Consider the following 18863-nt stretch of genomic DNA (forward strand, 5'->3'; position numbering starts at 1 on the left):
GGAAGATTATTCCAATTAAATCTGGCAGCATGAAAGCCTTCTGAATATTTTGCCAAGGTTAAAAGAGAAACTATATTATAACCATTTTACCCATGAAACTCAAATTCTTGCCCACTGCTTTAAACTCTAGCCACCAAACACAGTTCTAATACATAGGGTCAGATACTTACTTGGAATTAGTAGGTACGGTTGCTTGTTTGTTTTTAAGATGATTATTTTCAAATTTAGCTGGGTACACTAAAAATATTCTTGGTTAATTTATCTAAAGTTTGAGTACAGACAAAACTAATCAAATCCAAAAATGACATACCACAAAAGAATATTATGTAATCTTGGAGGCCTGGTGTTTGCTAGGCAGGGTGGCCTCAAAAGTTTTTAAATTAATGTTTTAAATTATAAGCCACCTGTCTTCATTTGTAGAAAAATCAGAAAAGTGTAATAAGAAAAACGAATTTCTCAGACTCCCACCATTTGGAGATACTGACTCTAAAAATGTTGACATGTTTCTTGGGCTTTTTTCTACATGTTTCTCTATAAAATGGAAAACATAAGGATTACGAATCTAGTTTGTAATCTGCCCTTCTCGCTTAGTGAACATCTTTGCATATCAATAATCTAGATCCCTCTTGGCCCCTCAAGTCCCTTTAGTGTGGGCCCTCTCCATCTTTCTCCCTGGACAACCACCTGTGTCCCATTAAGCTTAAATAACAGGTAATCACCTCAATTTCCCTAGAGAGATGAAAGCTGCCAACTTCTTCAAGATATGCTGCTTGAAAAATTAGTCTTTCTATAGAAACGTATTGCCTGATGATCGTTATAGTTCACTGTAGTATGAAGTTAAACATCTGGACAATCTAGCTAGCCATCAAAAATCTGTTGGTTCACGTAAAGATATACTTTTCCTTCCCCCACTTTCTGTGTGTTTCAACTCTTAATATAATAGACATAGTATCAGGAGCAATTCAAAGACACCAAATCTGTGAAACTGAATGAATCATTTGAATGACTTTTCCAAGTAATTTGCAATGTACAAAAGAAAATATGTAATCGGTGCCAGAGGTGTCATTCATGGTCAATTAAGACCTTATGTGTCTCCAGGGAGGGGACCATCACACACTGGGGCCTGTCGGGGAGTGGGGGGAAAGGGAAGGGCGAGCATTAGGACAAATACCTAATGCATGCGGGGCTTAAATCCTGGATGACGGGTTGATAGGTGCAGCAAACCACCATGGCGCATGTATACCTATGTAACAAACCTGCACGTTCAGCACATGTATCCCAGAAATTTAAGGAACATTAAAAAAAAAAAAGACCTTATGTGTCTCTTATACTGACCAGAAACAGCAAACTGATGTATTTTTTAAATAAAGTCAAAAGTAATTTACGAGATATAGAATTCTAATATACAACTAGTGGTGTGACACTGTGAACACTGCCACCTAGTACCCTGTCTATGTATTGCTACTTTGTTCAGAGCTGTAACAAATACCTAACTACGAAGTGTCCTTATCAAAGGCAACAGATAAAAAGAAAACAAAACACAAACAGCAATGTTGCTGGCTATCCTATCAGAAATATGCTGCACTTACTTTGAACATTCTTCCAAGGCTTGGCAGAGTGTCTGTTGAAATGTGCATACTTCCTCGAAGTTTCCCAGTAAAGATGTAACCTCCACAGTACTCAGACTGAAAAAAAAAATTACAGAACATGTAGTTATCTATTCTAGTCTAGTTGGCTAATAGTTTGCTAATATATGGTAAATAAAAGGGAAGTAATCCCTATATTTTAACTTTTGCTTTTTAATTTATAACAACTCTATTGTCTTAGGCAGCTTCTTAAGCTTCTCCCCTTGATTTTCTTTTATATAATAAGAATAATGATCCTAAAGAAATGGAGTGGTCGTAAGGGACATTTAGGTGTTTTATAAAGCAACGGGTAAATTAAAACAAGTGCTTAATATTGAAGTATATAAATAGATAAAAATACATCATAGCAGTGAATAAGTGTAAAAAACTCTTGAGTACCTTCCTCTGGATGAACTGGAAAAGTAATTGAAAGATATTATATATGCTCATATAATACACAAGAAAAAATAGCAAAATCAACTTTCTCCTAAACTAAAATGCTCATACATCAATTAAAGGAAATCTTTATGAGATGAAGTAGGAGGAAAAAAATACTATTGATTTGTTTGGTTTTGGAGTGGAGTGAAGTCAAATAAAGGCAAACTGAACCACTTTATCCAGGGCCTCCGTATGAAGAATGTTCTTATCCATTCCTCCCCTACCAAACAGTAAGTGATAATAATAACAAGAGCCAACACTCATAGAGCACTGAACACTTACACAAGCATTTTACAATTAAAACCTCATTTTAACCTTATAATAACTCTATAAGGTAGGTATTATGCCAGTGCTGGTTCCATTTTACAGGTGGGGAAACCCAGGCATAGAGAGGTTAAGCAAATCATCCAAAGCTACAAAGCCAGGAAATGCCAAAGACAGAAATTGAACCAAAACATTCTAGCTGCAGAGTCCATGCTCTTAACCACTTTTTGGGAGAAAACGTTTCTGAAGATTTGTTCAAAAAGCCAAGGTTGGGCTGGGCGTGGTGGCTCATGCCTGTAATCCCAGCACTTTGGGAGGCCGAGGCGGGTGGATCACTTGAACCCAGGAGTTCGAAACCAGCCTGGCCAACATGGTGAAACCCCGTCTGTACTAAAAATACAAAGAATTAGCCGAGTGTGGTGGCAGTCGCCTGTAATTCCAGCTACTCGGGAGGCTGAGGCAGAAGAATTGCTTGAACCCGGGAGGCGGAGGTTGCAGTGAGCTGAGATTGTGCCACTGCACTCCAGGCTGGGTGATGGAGTAAGACTCTGTCAAAAAAAAAAAAAAAAAAAAAAAAAAAAAAGCCCATGTCTGCCACATGTTCTTCTCCTTAAGTGTATAGTAACACTAGGTCGGGTGTGGTGGCTCACACCTGAAATGCCAGCACTTTAGGAGGCCAAGGCAGGCAGATCACTTAAGGTCAAGAGTTCAAGACCAGCCTGGCCAACATGGCAAAATCCCATCTCTACTAAAAATACAAAATTGCCATGTGTGGTGGCACATGCCTGTAGTCCCAGCTACTCAGGAGGCTGAGGCAGGAGAATCGCTTGAACCTGAAAGCAGAGGTTGCAGTGAGCCGAGATCTCACCACTGCACTCCAGCCTGGGGGTAGAGTGTATTGTATATGCTATATAATATATATATTATACATGTACATATACATATATATATATATATATATAAAATACCAGGGGAGTATTCCCAAGAGAATATTTTTTTGCTGACTAAGAAAGAAAGGGAAGAAGACCAAAACAAACATTACCAGTAACTCCGAGAGAATAAAAAGCTGCCAGTTCCTCTGCTGTAATGTCATCCTGAATCACAAGCTGGAAAACCCCTATTCTAAAGTGAAACCTTTAGCCAACCAACTTCCCTGGTTGTTGCTCTCTCAGAGCAGTGAGAACTTAAGTTGGGGCCTTACCTGAACTTGACCGGGGGCTTATCTGGCCCCTTCACAATCAGATAATAGTCAGTCTGGTTTGCTCAAATCACTTTGGGGCCGACAAGACAGTCAGAAGTAATGGAAACTTACTATCACTGCATTCTGAATTCATTTAGGAACAGTACAGGTCTGACTCAGGTCTCTCACCTCCTCGGCCCTGACTCTTTTCCAAGGAACTCAAACAAACCAGTAAGAAAAAAAACAAATAATCCCATCAAAAAGTAGGCAAATGACATGAACACACACTTCTCAAAAGAAGACTTACAAATGGCCAACCAACATATGAAGAAATGCTCAGTATCACTAATCATCAGAGAAATGCAAATTAAAACCATGAGATACCACCTCCGCCCAGCCAGAATGGCCATTATTAAAAAGTAAAAAATAATAGATGTTGGCGTGGATGTGGTGAAAAGGGAACACTTACACACTGCTGGTGGGAATGTTAGTACATTAGTACTAACATTAGTACAGCCTCTTTGGAAAGCACTACAGAGTTTTCTCAAAGCTAAAAGTAGATCTACCATTCCATCCAGCAATCTCACTACTGAGTATTTAGCCAAAGGAAAAGAACTCATTAAATCCTCTTATTGTTTCTTGATCGATAATCAGTCCCTCCTTCATTTAAAATCTTACCGTCTCCCCTCCCAGAGTTACCACTTCAGTTTCCATCTCCTCTGCCTGTCACTTCCAGAAAACAGAAAGCATGTTTCACTTGGCAGCAGGGGTCACAGTGGCTCCAGCCTGGCCATGTACTGGCTGTATGATGGGCAAGGCAGTAAACCTGTCTGGACTTCAGCTTCTTCTCTATTTAATAGAGATAGTCATTTCTCCCAGGATACTAGACCCAATGATTTACTGATTTACTTCAGCTCTAAGAACTATGATTCACAGAACACTTCATATTTCACATGACAATAACAAAAAATACTTTGTTTTTTGTTTTGTTTTGTTTTGTTTTTTTTGAGATGGAGTCTCACTCTGTCCCCCAGGCTGGAGTACAGTGGCATGAACTTGGCGCACTGCAACCTCCGCCTACCGAGTTCAAGCGATTCTCCTGCCTCAGCCTCCTGAGTAGCTGGGACTACAGGTGCGCACCACCAAGCCGAGCTAATTGGTATTTTTAGTAGAGATGGGGTTTCGCCATGTTGCCCAGATTGGTCTTGAACTCCTGGCCTCAAGTGATCCACCCGCCTTGGCCTCCCAAAGTGCTGGGATTACAGGCGTCAGCCAAGGTGCCCAGCCAGCCACCGCACCTGGCCCAAAAAGCACTTTGTTGTTGATCATGTTTAAACTCTTACAACACAGGAATAGAAAATTTTTTCATACTGAAGTAGATTTCCATAGTGCCAGGAGAATAAACAAGTGGGAAATTTAGCAAGAAAAAAGGCATTATAACTAAACAAGCATAATTTGGAAAAGGGGAGAATTTTTCTCACAATATTTTTCCTTTTCTTTTTCTTGTGTTTGCTTGGTTTTGTTGTTGTTGTTGTTGTTTGTTTGTTTTCACATGGAGTCTTGCTCTGTCTCCCAAGCTGGAATGCAGTGATGTGATTTTGGCTCACTGCAGCCTCCGCCTCCCAGGCTCAAGCGATTCTCCTGCCTCAGCCTCCCAAGTAGCTGGGATTACAGGCTTGCACTACCATGCCCGGCTAATTCGCTTTTGTATTTTTAGTAGAAACAAGGTTTCACCATGTTGGCCAGGCTGGTCTTGGACTCCTGACCTCAAGCGATCTGCCCGCCTCAGCCTCCCAGAGTGCTGGGATTACAGGCTTTTGAGCCATCACACCCGGCCAAATTTCTCAAATATATTAACTTATTTAAGTTTGAAGCTGATAGTTTAGACAACTGTTTAGCAATAGTAAACTCTTTCCAAGGTAAAAAGAGAGGTTTTTGTTCTTCATTATATGGGCTGATTGGTAAATTTTCTATATGATCATGATCTCTAGTGAAATTTAATTAATTAAAATAAAAACAAATAAATGCAGTTCACTACTATTTGTTAAATATGCTGTGCCTACAAGGACAAAAAAATGGTCACTACTTTTCTTTCATGAAAACTAAAGCTTTCAATTCTTTCAATTCAGGCTTTACACAATCACTTCAGATTTCTAAGACCAGAATAAGGTTTGAACATTTTGTCTTTAAAAACACTTTAGCATCTCTTTCTCATTCACATTTGCCTGGGTGAAATAATGGCTTGAATAGCTCTTATGAGCATTCACAAAATGCCATACTCTTTCCATTCTCAGAGCATGGGAAAGAAGTTCTGCCCTGGCAAACAAAGGTCAGAGTGAGCATGAGAATTTCCAGTTTATGTGCTTTCTAAATAAAAGCACCAGGGAGCTCTTTTCCTATAAGGTAAAATCAGGCACATCACTTTTTTTTTAATGCACAAGATAAAAATTGTGACAGGAAAAACACAGATCTGCTCATTCCTTTCACAGCCAGAAGAGAAAGAAAGCCAAGCCCTCCAAAAGCAACATCTTGCATAATTTCTGTTGCCCTGACCATGTTTTTGGCAACCTGTGATCTGTGGAAATTCTTCTAAAGGGCAAAATCAATTATTCAATGACACAAGAATAATGATTCCATATGTTGACATTATGTTGCTTTACTTAGTGAGGGGTTTAAAATAAACATCTTACTTGTTATTGGACTGCAGGGGTCTTAAGTAAGTAACAAGAAGAGACTGAAGTTCTTTAGCATATTCTTTTTCAGTGTCCAGGATGTTCTGTAACACCTATGAAAAAAAAAGTCAATGTATTATAATCATCAAGATAGTCTAGGGCAAAATGTAGCTTTGATCTTTTAACCAAATTACTAGGAAGAAAAAAGGTCCTATTTACTCAGGCTACCATTGCAAGCAAGGAACACAAAATCTGAATGCACTTTCTTTCAATCTAGCAATCTACTTTAATTACTGCATGACAACTGGTTATATTGCACAATTCATATGAATACAATTTTTCAGTTACCCATAACTGAAGGGGCCTTGCCATTTACACAGTACTGCTTGGTTATTTATTTCTTGTAGAGACAGGATCTCTCTATGTTGCCCCGGGTGGTCTCAAACTCCTGGTCTGGAGCAATCCTCCTGCCTCAGCCTTCCAAAGTGCTGGGATTACAGGTGTGAGCCCACATCAAACCCCACAGTACTATTTAAAATGTTTTCGTGTGCTGTAAATGATTTTATCCTCAGGAAGTTCTCAGTTAACAAAGAATCATTATTCCTCTTTTATGGAGGAGAAAATTGAGGCCAGCTACCTTAGACATAGAGACTTAATGTCAGTATAATTTACGGATCAGTGTGATATCAAACATCACAAGAGATTTTTGTTTAAGTTATGTTTGTGATAAGACCTTTAGGGAACAAAATCTGAGGATACAGTGAATTTGTAAGCAGAGTTTAAACGAGTCTTTTATTAAAGGCAAAAGGTGCTACCATGAACAATTCAAAGAACAAAGTAGGCTGAAGTGTGAGGAATTTAACAAGAGAAATAAAAATTATCATTATTATTAATAACGTAATTAAAATCCTATAGGCAAAACAATCAATATGGGGGATCACAATTTCTCTTCCCCTACCAGTTCTAGGGTCATGTCACAACCCATTTCCAAGCCTCTTCTGGTGACAGGTAAAACCTTCATTTAATACCTAATGTAAATGACGGGTTGATGGGTGCAGTGGGCCAGCATGGCACATGTATACCTATGGAACGACCCTGCACGTTGTGCACATGTACCCTAGAACTTAAAGTATAATAATAATAATTTTAAAAACCTTCATTTAAGCTCTTAGAGACAACCCAGTTAACATTCTGGTATATTTTCTTTCATATATTCTAATTCATTCAACAAAATCGACTGAGTGCCTACTCTGCCAACTGCTGTGCTGTCCACAGGGAGTTTATACTGTATTTGCAGAGACATTAAACAGAGAGTTACAAGACAGAGTGAAGTGTCCTTAACTAGGAGAAGTGTATTAGCCTACCAATATGCTAGCCATATACTCACAAGACAATGCATGATGATCTGCTTTTGAAAGGTGGAATGGTCAAAACAAGTGGAGATCCCGGTAACCGTGGGTTCTCTGGGAAACAACTGGAGTGCAGGGTGGTAGTCCTGACTCTGCTGCTGACTGAGAGGCTGCTTCAGTTTAAAACTTTGCTTACATCATCTCAGATTATGATATTGCACCTACCTTGGGGACCATTATGAAGATGTAGTGACACACTGTACAGATAGGTGCTGGGTAAGTGGGAAACAGACCTACCAATTTAAAGGGTTAAAAAAGGGTTTCTCAATAGCAATATTATTAACATTTCAAACCAGATAATTCTTTATTGTGATGGAATGCCCATATCATTGCCATGACATTGCCAAATGTCACCTGAAAGGCAATATTGCCCCCAGTTGAGAATCACTGGCTTAGAAGAACACAGGATGGCTTCAAAAGCTCGGGGTTAAATTGTAGCCCCTATACCCAGCCACTCATGTCTACTTTCAGTTCCTCTATTCCTCAGAAACTACCCTCTAAAAGTGTAAATGCAGGGTTCTGGAGGTATTGATGTTCTCGGAAATTAACCCAGTAATGGAATAGAAATATTCCCCTCTATAGAAAGTCCAAGCGTGAGAATGGAAATTAGAAACTACTTTGAGATGAATGAAAACGAAAACACAACATACAAAAACTCATGGGGTGCAGTTAAACAGTGCTTAAAGAAAACTATATACTTATAAATGCCCATTTTAAAAAAGAAAAAAAAGACTTTCATTTTTCAGTCTGACGTGTAAGGAGCTTAGAAGTCATTACTCCATCCTAACAGGAAGCAAATAGCTAAACAAACTGAAATAAACCATCGTTTTCTCTTAAATCTGTCAGAAAAGTGAGGTCACAGGGAAAACTGCTACTCCAAAAATTGGAGAAACAGGCAGATAAAGAGAATCACAAATTACCAGAGCAGAGGTCCACAAGCAGAAGCCTCCACAGGAACCAGCACTAGGGTAGAAAAACCTACACTGTAATTGACAAACTTCTGGGGGCTCCGTACAGACAAGTCGGAGAGTTAGGAACTCCAGGGGCCCAATATTAGGACAGCACACCCACACTTTTGTGAGTTTAAGCTCCAGTTTCTCTCACTGAAGATTAGAGGAAAATACCCCTCATGCTTCAGGCAGAGGGAGGGAAAAAGTTGCCTTTTTGAATATGCCAGAGCACTCTATTCTTCTTAACGAGGTCTGCTCTCAGGAGAAACTATTTTACCAGAGCATAACCTATTTTTTGTTTGTTTGTTTGTTTCTGTTTTTGTTTTTTGAGACGCAGTTTCACTTTTGTTGCCCAAGCTGGAGTGCAATGGCGCGATCTCAGCTCACTGCAACCTCCACCTCCTGGGTTCAAGCCATTCTCCTGCCTCAGCCTCCCTAGTAGCTAGGATTACAGGCATGCGCCACCACGCCCAGCTAATTTTGCATTTTTAGTAGAGACGGGGGTTTCACCATGTTGGTCAGGCTGGTTGCGAACTCCTGACCTCAGGTGATCCGCCTGCCTTGGCCTCCCAAAGTGCTGGGATTACAGGCATGAGCCACTGCGCCCGGCCTGAGCATAACCTATTGAATTTTTATCAGATGCTAACTGTTATGGGGGAAGGTCAATAAGCAACTCCAGCCAGCTCTAGCCTTCCACATGGGGGAAGGAAGATAACCCAACTCCAGCCCTTTCTAGCCATCCTGTCCCACCTAAGGGGGAGAACTAGGAAGCACTGGTGAGGTTCACAGTCCAGGGACACAAGCTCATTAAAAACTGAGACCTAATCATGGAAATATAGAATGCTTCCCCTCCTTCTACACCTTACCACCACATTACTAAAGGATTATTTACCACAGTTCCTTTACCCAGTACATCATGTCAGGCTTCCAACAACAATTTACAAGGCATATTAAAAGGCAAAAAATACAGTATGAAGAGACAAAGCAAGCATCAGAACTTAAGTCAGATAACACAGGAATGTTAGAATTATCAGACCAGTGTTTTTAAGTAACTGTGATTAATATACTAAGGACTCTAACAGAAAAAGTAGACAACGTGCAAGAATAGATGGATATTATAAGCAGAGAGACAGACATTCTAAGAAAGAATCAAAAAGCAATGCTAGAGATTAAAAACACTGTAACAGAAATGAAGAATGCCTGCACATGATGGACTCAATAGTGATCTGGGCATGGCTGAGGAAAGAATTTTTGAGCTTGAGAATATGTCAATAGAAACTGCTACAACCAAAAAGCAAAGAGAAAAAAGATTGGGGGAAAAAAATAGAAGAGAATATGAAAGAACTGTGGGACAACTACAAAAGGTGCAACATTCATGTAATGTGGAAATATCAGGAGAGGAAAGAGAAAATAATAGAAGAAATATTTGAAACAATAGTGGTTGAGAATTTACTCAAAATTAGACACCAAATCACAGATCCAGGAAGCTCAGAGACCAAGTAGGATAAATGCAAAAGAAAATTCTAAGCATGTGATATTCAAACTCCAGAAAATCAAAAATAAAGAAAAAATTATTGAAAGAAGCCATGGGAAACAAACAGTTTATCTACACAGAAGTTCAAATAAAAGTTACATCTGACCTCTCCTCAGAAACAATGCAAGCAAGAGAAGAGTGGAGTGAAATATTTGAAGTGTTGAGAGAAAAACCCACTAACCTTGAGTTCTGTATCTTGTGAAATTATCCTTCAAAAGTGAAAGACAAATCAAGACTTTTTCAGACAAACAAAAACTGAGGGAAACTGTCACCATTAGACCTGCCTTGCAAGAAATGTTAAAAGAAGTTCTTCACAGAGAAGAAAAACAATATAGGTCAGAAATCTGAATCTACATGAAGAAGGAAAGAATACTAGAGAAGGGATAAGCAAAGATAAAATAAAAACTTTTTTCTTATTTTTAATTGACCTAATAGATAACAGTTTATTCAAAATAATAATAGCAGCAATGCATTTGATTATGTGTGTGTATATACTAATGTGTATTTATGTGTTAGTAAAATGAGTGACAGCGATCATACAAGGGATAGGAGGTAATAATTAGGAATACTATGTTATTATAAGGTACTTGCACTACCTGAGAATATAGTATGTATCTTTGTATAGTATTATATGAAAGTGAACTGGGACTAGCTACAAAGGCATAGAGCAACCACTAAAAATGTTTTTCTTAAAGAAATATAATTGATAAGTGAAAAAAGAGAAATGGAATCATAAAATGCTCAATTAAAACAAAAAGCAAAAAAATGTGGAAGACAAAAAGCAAACAACGAAAAGGGCAACAAATAGAAAACAGTAACAAGTACGGTAGGCATTAATCCACCTATATCAATAATCACTTTAAATGTCAGTGGTCTAAATGTACCAATGAAAAGACAGATATTTTCAGAGTGAATCAAAAAATAAGACCCAACCATATGCTGTTAATAAGAAATTCAATTTAAATATAAAGACACTAAATTAAAAGTAAAGGGATGAAAAAGGAGATATCATGTTCATACTAATCAAAAGAGAGCTGGAGTGGCTATGTTAATTTTAAACAGAGCAAACATTAGAGCACGAAAAATTATCAGGAATAAAAGAGGCATTACATAATAATAAAGAGGTCAGTTCTCCAACAAGACATAACAGACCTTAATATGTATGTGCCTAAAAACAGAATCAAACTACATGAGGCACAACTTTTATAATCAAATGAAAACTCTTCCATAAAAATTGCAGTGGAAGCGTTCTCCCTTCAATCAATAATAAAAAAAAATTAACACTCTAGTTCCTTGTCAGTGCAAATGATAATAAATTTGCTTACTTAACCCGCTCTCATTCAAAGACCAGGTGAATAAAGTATATTGATAAATCTGAAAGTATATTGATATATCTAACTTCCCAAAGAATGACAATAACAATTATGAAAAACTGTTAAATAATTTATACAAATTTCTTTATGCATAGCTTTTTAGAACTTTTAGTATGATAAATATATTTTGAATCTCTAAGCAGGGCCAATATCATATTGTGTTTTTCAAACATATTTGACAACGGCATTGTGTATTTTTTAGGCATTTTACACACATTGGTACTTGCTAATTGCTATTCCAAGAAATGAACAAAGGAACAAAAGAAATGAACAAAAGAAACATTTTCTTTGGCTGAGTTATATTTTAATATTATGCCTTTCAGTGAGAACTGACATTAGAAGTAGCTATATGAAAGGCCATCATAGTTGTAAACTATTGTTGTAAACTATAGTTAAAAGACATTGTCCAGTATGTTGATTGGCATTCTTGGAGTAAATTCCTCCTGTGATTTAATACTTGGTTAAAAAAAGAAAAAAAAAAGTGAGGCAAAAACTGCTAGAACTTCAAGTAGAAATAGATAAATCTATTGTAGTTGAGACTTCAATACCCCTCTATCAGAAATGGAGAGATCCAGCAAGCAGAAAATCAGGAAGGACATACTAGAACTCAATGGTACCATCAAGCAACCGGATATAGTTGGCATCTATAGACTACTTCATCCAACAACAGATTACATATTCTCCTCAAGCCTACATGAAACATTCCTCAAGACAGACCACATTATGATCCATAAAACCCACCTTAGCAAATTTAAAAGAATAGAAATCATGCAATCTATGATCTCAGACAACAATGTAACCAAACTAGAAATCAGTAACAGAAAAATATTGGAGATTAAACAACACATCTCAAAATACATTTATTTTCTAAAAAGATATTTCAAAAGAAATTTTAAAGCATTTTGAACTAAATGGAAATGAAAGTATAACTTATTAAAATGTGTGGAATGCAGTGAAAGCAGTGCTTGTAGGGAAATTTATAGCACTGAATGCATATATTAGAAAAGAAGAAAGATCTAAAATAAATAATCTAAACTTCCACCCTAGGAAACTACAAAAAGAAGAGCAAACTAAATCTAAAACACACAGAAGAAAAGAAATAATAAAAATTAGGGCAGAAACCAATGAGATTGAAAACAGAAAATCAGTAGAGGAAATCAATAAAACCAAAAGCTGGCTCTTTGAAAAGATCAACAAAATTGATGAACTTCATTGAAAAAAAGAGAGAAGATACAAACTGTTAGTATCAGAAATGAAATGGCAGGATATCACTAAAGATCCCATGGACATTAAAATAATGTTAAAGGAACATTATTAATAACTGCCTACAAATTTGATAACCTAGATTAAATGGACCAGCTTTTTAAAGATACAATCTGCCAACACTCACAAGAGAAGAAATAGATAATCTGAATAGGCCTACATCTAATAAAGAAAATGAATTGGTAATTAACATCCTTCCAAAACAGAAAGCATTAAGCCCAGATAGGTTCACTGGTAAATTCTACTAAACATTTAAGGAAGAAATTATATCAATTCTTTACAATCTCTTCCAAAACATAGAAGCAGAGAGAATATATACTTCCTAACTCATTTTATGAAGCCAGAATTATCCCAATACCCAAACCAAAGACATTACAAGAAAACTACAAACCAATATCTCTAATGAACATAGTTACAAAAATCATCAACAAAATATTAGCAAATAAAATCCAGCAATAGATAAAAAGAATGCTACAACACAGCCAAGTGTGATTTAACAAAGTATGCAAGACTAGTTCAACATTCCAAAAAATCACTAATGTAATCTGTCACATCAACAGGCTAGAGAAGGAAAATCACATGATCATATCAACAGATGCAGAAAAGGCATTTGACAATATACAACATCCATTCATGATTTTTTTTAATTCTCAGAAAACTAGGAATAGTTTCTCAACTTGATAAAGAACAGCTACGAAAAAAAAAACGAAAAAAAAAACAAACAAAAAACCCCAACATCTAACATCATACTTAATGGTAAGAAGCCAGATGCTTTCCTACTAAGATTAGGAACAAAACAAGAGTGTTCCCTCACACCACTCCTTTTCAACATCATATTGAACGTCCTAGCTAATGCAATAAGAAAAAAATAAAAGGTATACACACTGGGAAGGAAGAAATAAAACTGTCTTTGTTTGCAGATGACATGATTGTATATGTAGAAAATCTGAATAAATCAAAAAAATTTCTGGAGCTAATGAGTGATTATAACATGGTTGCAAGATGCAAAGTGAATACACAAATGTCAATCATTTTCCTTTATATCAGCAATAAACAACTAAAATCTGAAACAAAAAAACATAATATCATTTAGATTAGCACCTCTAAAAATGAAATACGTGTAAATCTAAGAAAATATGTACAAGATCTATACAAAGAAAACTACAAAACTCTGGTAAAAGAAATCAAAGAACTAAATAAATGGGGAGATATCCTATATTCATGGGTAGAAAGACTCAATATTATCAAGATGTCAGTTATTTCCAACTTGATCTATAGATTCAACATAATTCCAATCAAAATCTCAGTAAGTTATTTTGTGGATATTGACAAACAGATTCAAATTCCAAAAATAAAAATAAAACCAGTATGTTGAAGAGATATCTGCACTCCCATGTTCATTTCAGCATTATTCATGATAGCCAAAATATGAAATCAGCAGATACATGGACAGAGAAAATGTGGTATAAAAACACAATGGAGGCTGGGCATGGTGGCTCATGCCTATAATCCCAGCACTTTGGGAGGCTGGGGAGAGCAGATTGCTTGAGCTCAAGAGTTTGAGACCAGCCTCGGCAACATGGTGACACCCTGTCTCTACAAAAAACTAAAAAATTAGCCAGGTGTGGTGGTGCACCCCTGTAGCCCCAGCTACCTGGGAGGCTGAGGTGGAAGGATTGCTTGAGTCCAGGGGGCAGAGGTTGCAGTGAGCCGGGATCACACCACTGCACTCCAGTCTGAGTGACAGAGCAAGACCCTGTCTCAAAACAAAACAAAACACCATGGAATACTATTCAGTAATTAAAAAGATGAAAATCCTGCCATTTGCAACAACATGGATGAACCTAGAAGACATTATGTTAAGTGAAATAAGTCAGGCATAGTAAGAAAGATACCACATGATCTCATCATATGTGTAATCTTAAAAAGTTGATCTCATAGAACTAGATAATAGAATGGTGGTTACAAGGGGCTGGGGCAGTTGGGGGAGCTGGTTGGGATGATGTTGATCAAAGGATATGAAACATCTGTTAGGAGGAATAAGTTCAAGAGAGCTCTTGTGCAACATTGTGACTATAGTAAATAACAATATATTGTACTCTTAAAAAATGCCTAGAGAGTGAATGTTAATTGTTCTTACCACAAAAATGATAACTCTGTGAGGTAATATGTGTGTTAATTAGCTAGCTTTAGTCATTCCACAATGACTAAACATGACAGAACATCATGTTGTACACGATTAATACATATAATTTTATCTGTCAATTTAAAAAAAGACCATTCAGTGGGGAGAGAACATTTTTTTTCAACAAATGGTGCTGAGAAAACTGGATATTCACATGCAAAAGAAAGAATTTACACCCCTACCTCATACCATATACAAAAATTAACTCAAAATGGATTTCAGAGTTAAATCTACAAAAGTCTTAAAGTAAACAGAGGAGGAAATCTTCATGACTTTCAATTTGGCAATGGATTCTTGGGTGACACAAAAAGCATAACCAAACAAAAATAAGCAAATTGGAATTCATCAAAATTAAAAACTTTTGTGTGTGAAATGACATTATCAAGAAAGTGAAAAGACAACTCATAGAATGGAAGAAATATTTGCAAATCATATATCTGATAAGAGTCTAGTATCCACAATATATATAGAACTATTACAACTCAGCAACAAAAATAATTAAAGTTGGCAAAGAATTTGAATAGAAATTTCTCCAAAGAAGATATACAAATGGCCAATAAGCATACCCAACATCATTAACTATTAGGAAAATGCTAATCAAAACTACAATTAGATACTACTTGATACTCAACAGGGTGGTTATATTACAAAGAAAAAAACAGACAATAACAAGTGTTGGTGAGGATGTAGAGAAACTGAAACTCTTACAATTGCTGGTAAGAATGTAAAATGGTACTGCTACTGTGATAAACAATTTGGCCATTCCTCAGAAAGTCAAACATAGAATTACCATGTGACCCAGCAATTCTACTCCTAAAGAAGTGAAAACATATGTCCGCACAAAAATTTGCACATGAATGTTCACAGCAGCATTTTTAATAATAACCAAAAAGTGGCAGCAACCCAAGGTCCATCAACTGATAAATGGATAAATAAAAGCTGGTCTAACCATACAATGGAATATTACTTAGCTATAAAAAGAAAGAAATACTGATACATTCTGCAACATGGATGAACCTTGAAAATATTATGTTAAGTGAAAGAAACCAAACACAAAATATCACACATTATAGAATTCCATGTATGTAAAACTTCCAGAATAGGCAAAATCCATACAGACAGAAAGCAGATTAGTGGTTGCCAAGGGCTAGAGGGAATGGGAAATGGGAAGTGACTGCTAATGGATAGAAGGTTTTTTGGTGGGGTGATAACAATGTTATGAAATTAGATGAAATAGTGGCGATCATTGTGCAACTCTGTGAATACACTAATAACAGTGAATTGCACACTTTAAAATGGTGAATTTTATGCTATGTGAATTGTACCTCAATAAAGCTATTATTTAAAAACAAAGCACAAATTTCCTACCTGTCAATAAAAACTCTTCTGTTTTTTCTCTGACTCCAAGTCCTTATGCAGGGTCATGGCCCTCAATACTCAAGCTTGTTCATCATGATAGCTCTTTGTCCATCTGTGTTGTTGTGCACTGCAGTTCCTCAAGTAATCACTTATACTCAGCACTGATATTCATTTTTTTTAATTCATAGAAATGGAGAGAAATGCACTAGAATTCAACAGTACTATATTTTATTAAGTAAAAAGGAGGAGGTAAGGCTCATATGCACATTGCTTTATTTAAAATATTTATTTGGGCCAGGGGGAGTGGCTCATGCCTATAATTACAGCAATTCGGGAGGCCGAGGCAGGCAGATCACTTGAGGCCAGGAGTTTGAGACCAGCCTGGCCAACATGGTGAAACCCCCATCTCTACTAAAATTACAAAAATTAGCTGGGCATGGTGGCACATGCCTATAATCCCAGCTACTTGGAAGGCTGAGGCAGGAAGATTGTTTTCACCTGGGAGGTGGAGGTTGCAGTGAGCCCAAATCAAATCGCGCCACTGCACTTCAGCTGGGCAACAGAGGGAGGGTCTGTCTCAAAAAATATAAAAATAAAAATAAAATATTTACTTGGTTATCTATAGTATTGGTGTTGGGATTCAAAAAGGATAGGGTCCTTTTATATTCGGGAGGGAATTAAATCTTTTAATCTTTTTGTTCACACTTCTCTTTTCTCTTTTTTTTTTTTAGACAGAGTCTCACTCTGTCGCCCAAACTGGAGTGCAGTGGCACAATCTCAGCTCAATGCAACCTCTGCATCCTGGGTTCCAGTGATTCTTCTGCCTCAGCCTCCTGAGTAGCTGGGACTACAGGCGCATGCTACCATGCCCAGCTAATTTTTGTATTTTTAGTAGAAGCAGGGTTTCACCATATTGGCCAGGCTGGTCTCGAACTCCTGACCTCGTGATCCGCCCACCTCGGCCTCCCAAAGTGCTGGAATTACAGGTGTGAGCCACCATGCCTGGCCTGTTCACACTTTTCTAAAAAGACCATGTCTGGTAACAAGCCATCTCACATCCTCGCCCTTCCTAACATTTTTTAAATTTTTTTAATTATTCATTTATTTTTTGCTGTGTGTTTGTTTGATTGTTTTTGAGACAGGGTTTTGCTGTGTCACCCAAGCAGGAGTGCAGTAGTGCTATCTTGGCTCACTGCAGCATTGGCCTCCCAGACTCAAACAATCCTCCTGCCTCAGCTTCCCAAGTAGCTCAGCCTGCAAGCACATGCCACCATGCCCAGCTAATTTTTTATTTTTTGTTGAGACAGAGTCTCACTATGTTGCCCAGGCTGGTCTTGAATTCCTGGGCTCAAACTATCCTCCTGCCTCTGCCTCCCAAAGTTCTGGGATTACAGGCATGAGCAACCATGCCCAGCTGTCACCCTCCCTTAAAGCACTGTTGTCCATAACTGTCATAGTCCCTGAATTATAATATCTGTTGAAATAAAGAAAAACAACAGCAAACAGTCATTGCTTGAAGGGAATTTTTAAATTAGAAAAATCATAGATATTATTTTCATCATAAAATGTGATTTTTAAAACAAACACTACTTTAATTCCGTGGTTGATATAATTCACTCTGCTTCTCCCCCATTGAAATAGCCTTAATATTTCAACTCCCTTTAAAATGCTACCATCTGGGGCTCTTGTAACTGAAATTGCTAAGATTCTTCAAGAAAGATGCCAAGTGTCCTGCTCCAGTGGGTTTATTTGCTAGGTGAGGCAACACACTTTCTAGGGTACCCATCTCTGCTGGAACCACTGGCATAGGGCAGTTACTTCCCATGGGAGGGAGGCACGCAGACACTTCCTGCTGCCTTGGAGTGAGTTCTGGAGAGCTAAATGGAAATATACATTAAACTCCTATGACTGCAAGTTTTGAGAGTGGCAGAATGGACTTTACAAAATTAAAATGACAAAAGTGGTTAATAAGTCTTTTTATCATATTATGCCCCCCCCCAAAAAAAAAAAAAAAAACATGTGAGTAGTAATATACTAAATAGAACTTCTCTTGCTGTGGTTGGATGAGCAGGAATGTTCATCAGGGTGGATGTTTGGGATTCCTTCCCAAAGTCACTCGGAACTTTATTGCTTTCTTCAATCTCAAAAGATCAACTGATGAACTTCTGAGACTGGTTCTTTATTTTTCAGGCCACAGGGCATCTAATGTAAAAGGATAAGAAGGGAAGCAGACAGAGAAGGCTATGTGCTCCCAAACAGAAGGCCTCAGTGGTGACTCAGAAGGCAAGGAGTTTGGCAGGCCAAGCAACTTCAGAGCAGTACAATTTGATCTGATGAAATCCATTCAAACTCACGAAAATAGACTCTGTCCAGACACTGCCTTTGCCTCCCTGACTTTGTCTTCACAAGGACAACTGGGCATCCTTTTGCTCAACCAACCTTTGCCTGAATTCAGAATAAAATAGACAGTGAGAAACCATAGGAAAAAAAAAGGTGGAGGCTTTTGCTACCACCATCCTGGGCTATTGATTTTCCAATAAAACACATTTCCTACATTTCCTGGAGAGGCTTTAGAGTGAGTTCATTTGTATAACTATGTTTTCCAAAGGGA

General features: G+C 37.5%; 1 protein-coding gene across 6 annotated transcripts in view; it reads right to left on the reverse strand.

The window, feature by feature from the left end:
• Nucleotides 1-18863, reverse strand: part of ARHGEF6 (Rac/Cdc42 guanine nucleotide exchange factor 6) — a 118108-nt gene that overhangs the window by 43770 nt on the left and 55475 nt on the right. For all 6 annotated transcript variants that reach the window (XM_054545124.2, XM_054545127.2, XM_054545126.2 and 3 more), the window contains 2 exons: nucleotides 6198-6292; nucleotides 1590-1685 (listed from right to left, as the gene is read on the reverse strand). In XM_054545124.2, coding sequence (XP_054401099.1) covers nucleotides 1590-1685; nucleotides 6198-6292 — 191 coding nt within the window. The remainder of the gene's footprint in view (nucleotides 1-1589; nucleotides 1686-6197; nucleotides 6293-18863) is intronic.

This window comes from Pongo abelii, chromosome X, assembly GCF_028885655.2.
Source record: "Pongo abelii isolate AG06213 chromosome X, NHGRI_mPonAbe1-v2.0_pri, whole genome shotgun sequence".
Taxonomy (NCBI): Eukaryota; Metazoa; Chordata; class Mammalia; order Primates; family Hominidae; genus Pongo; species Pongo abelii.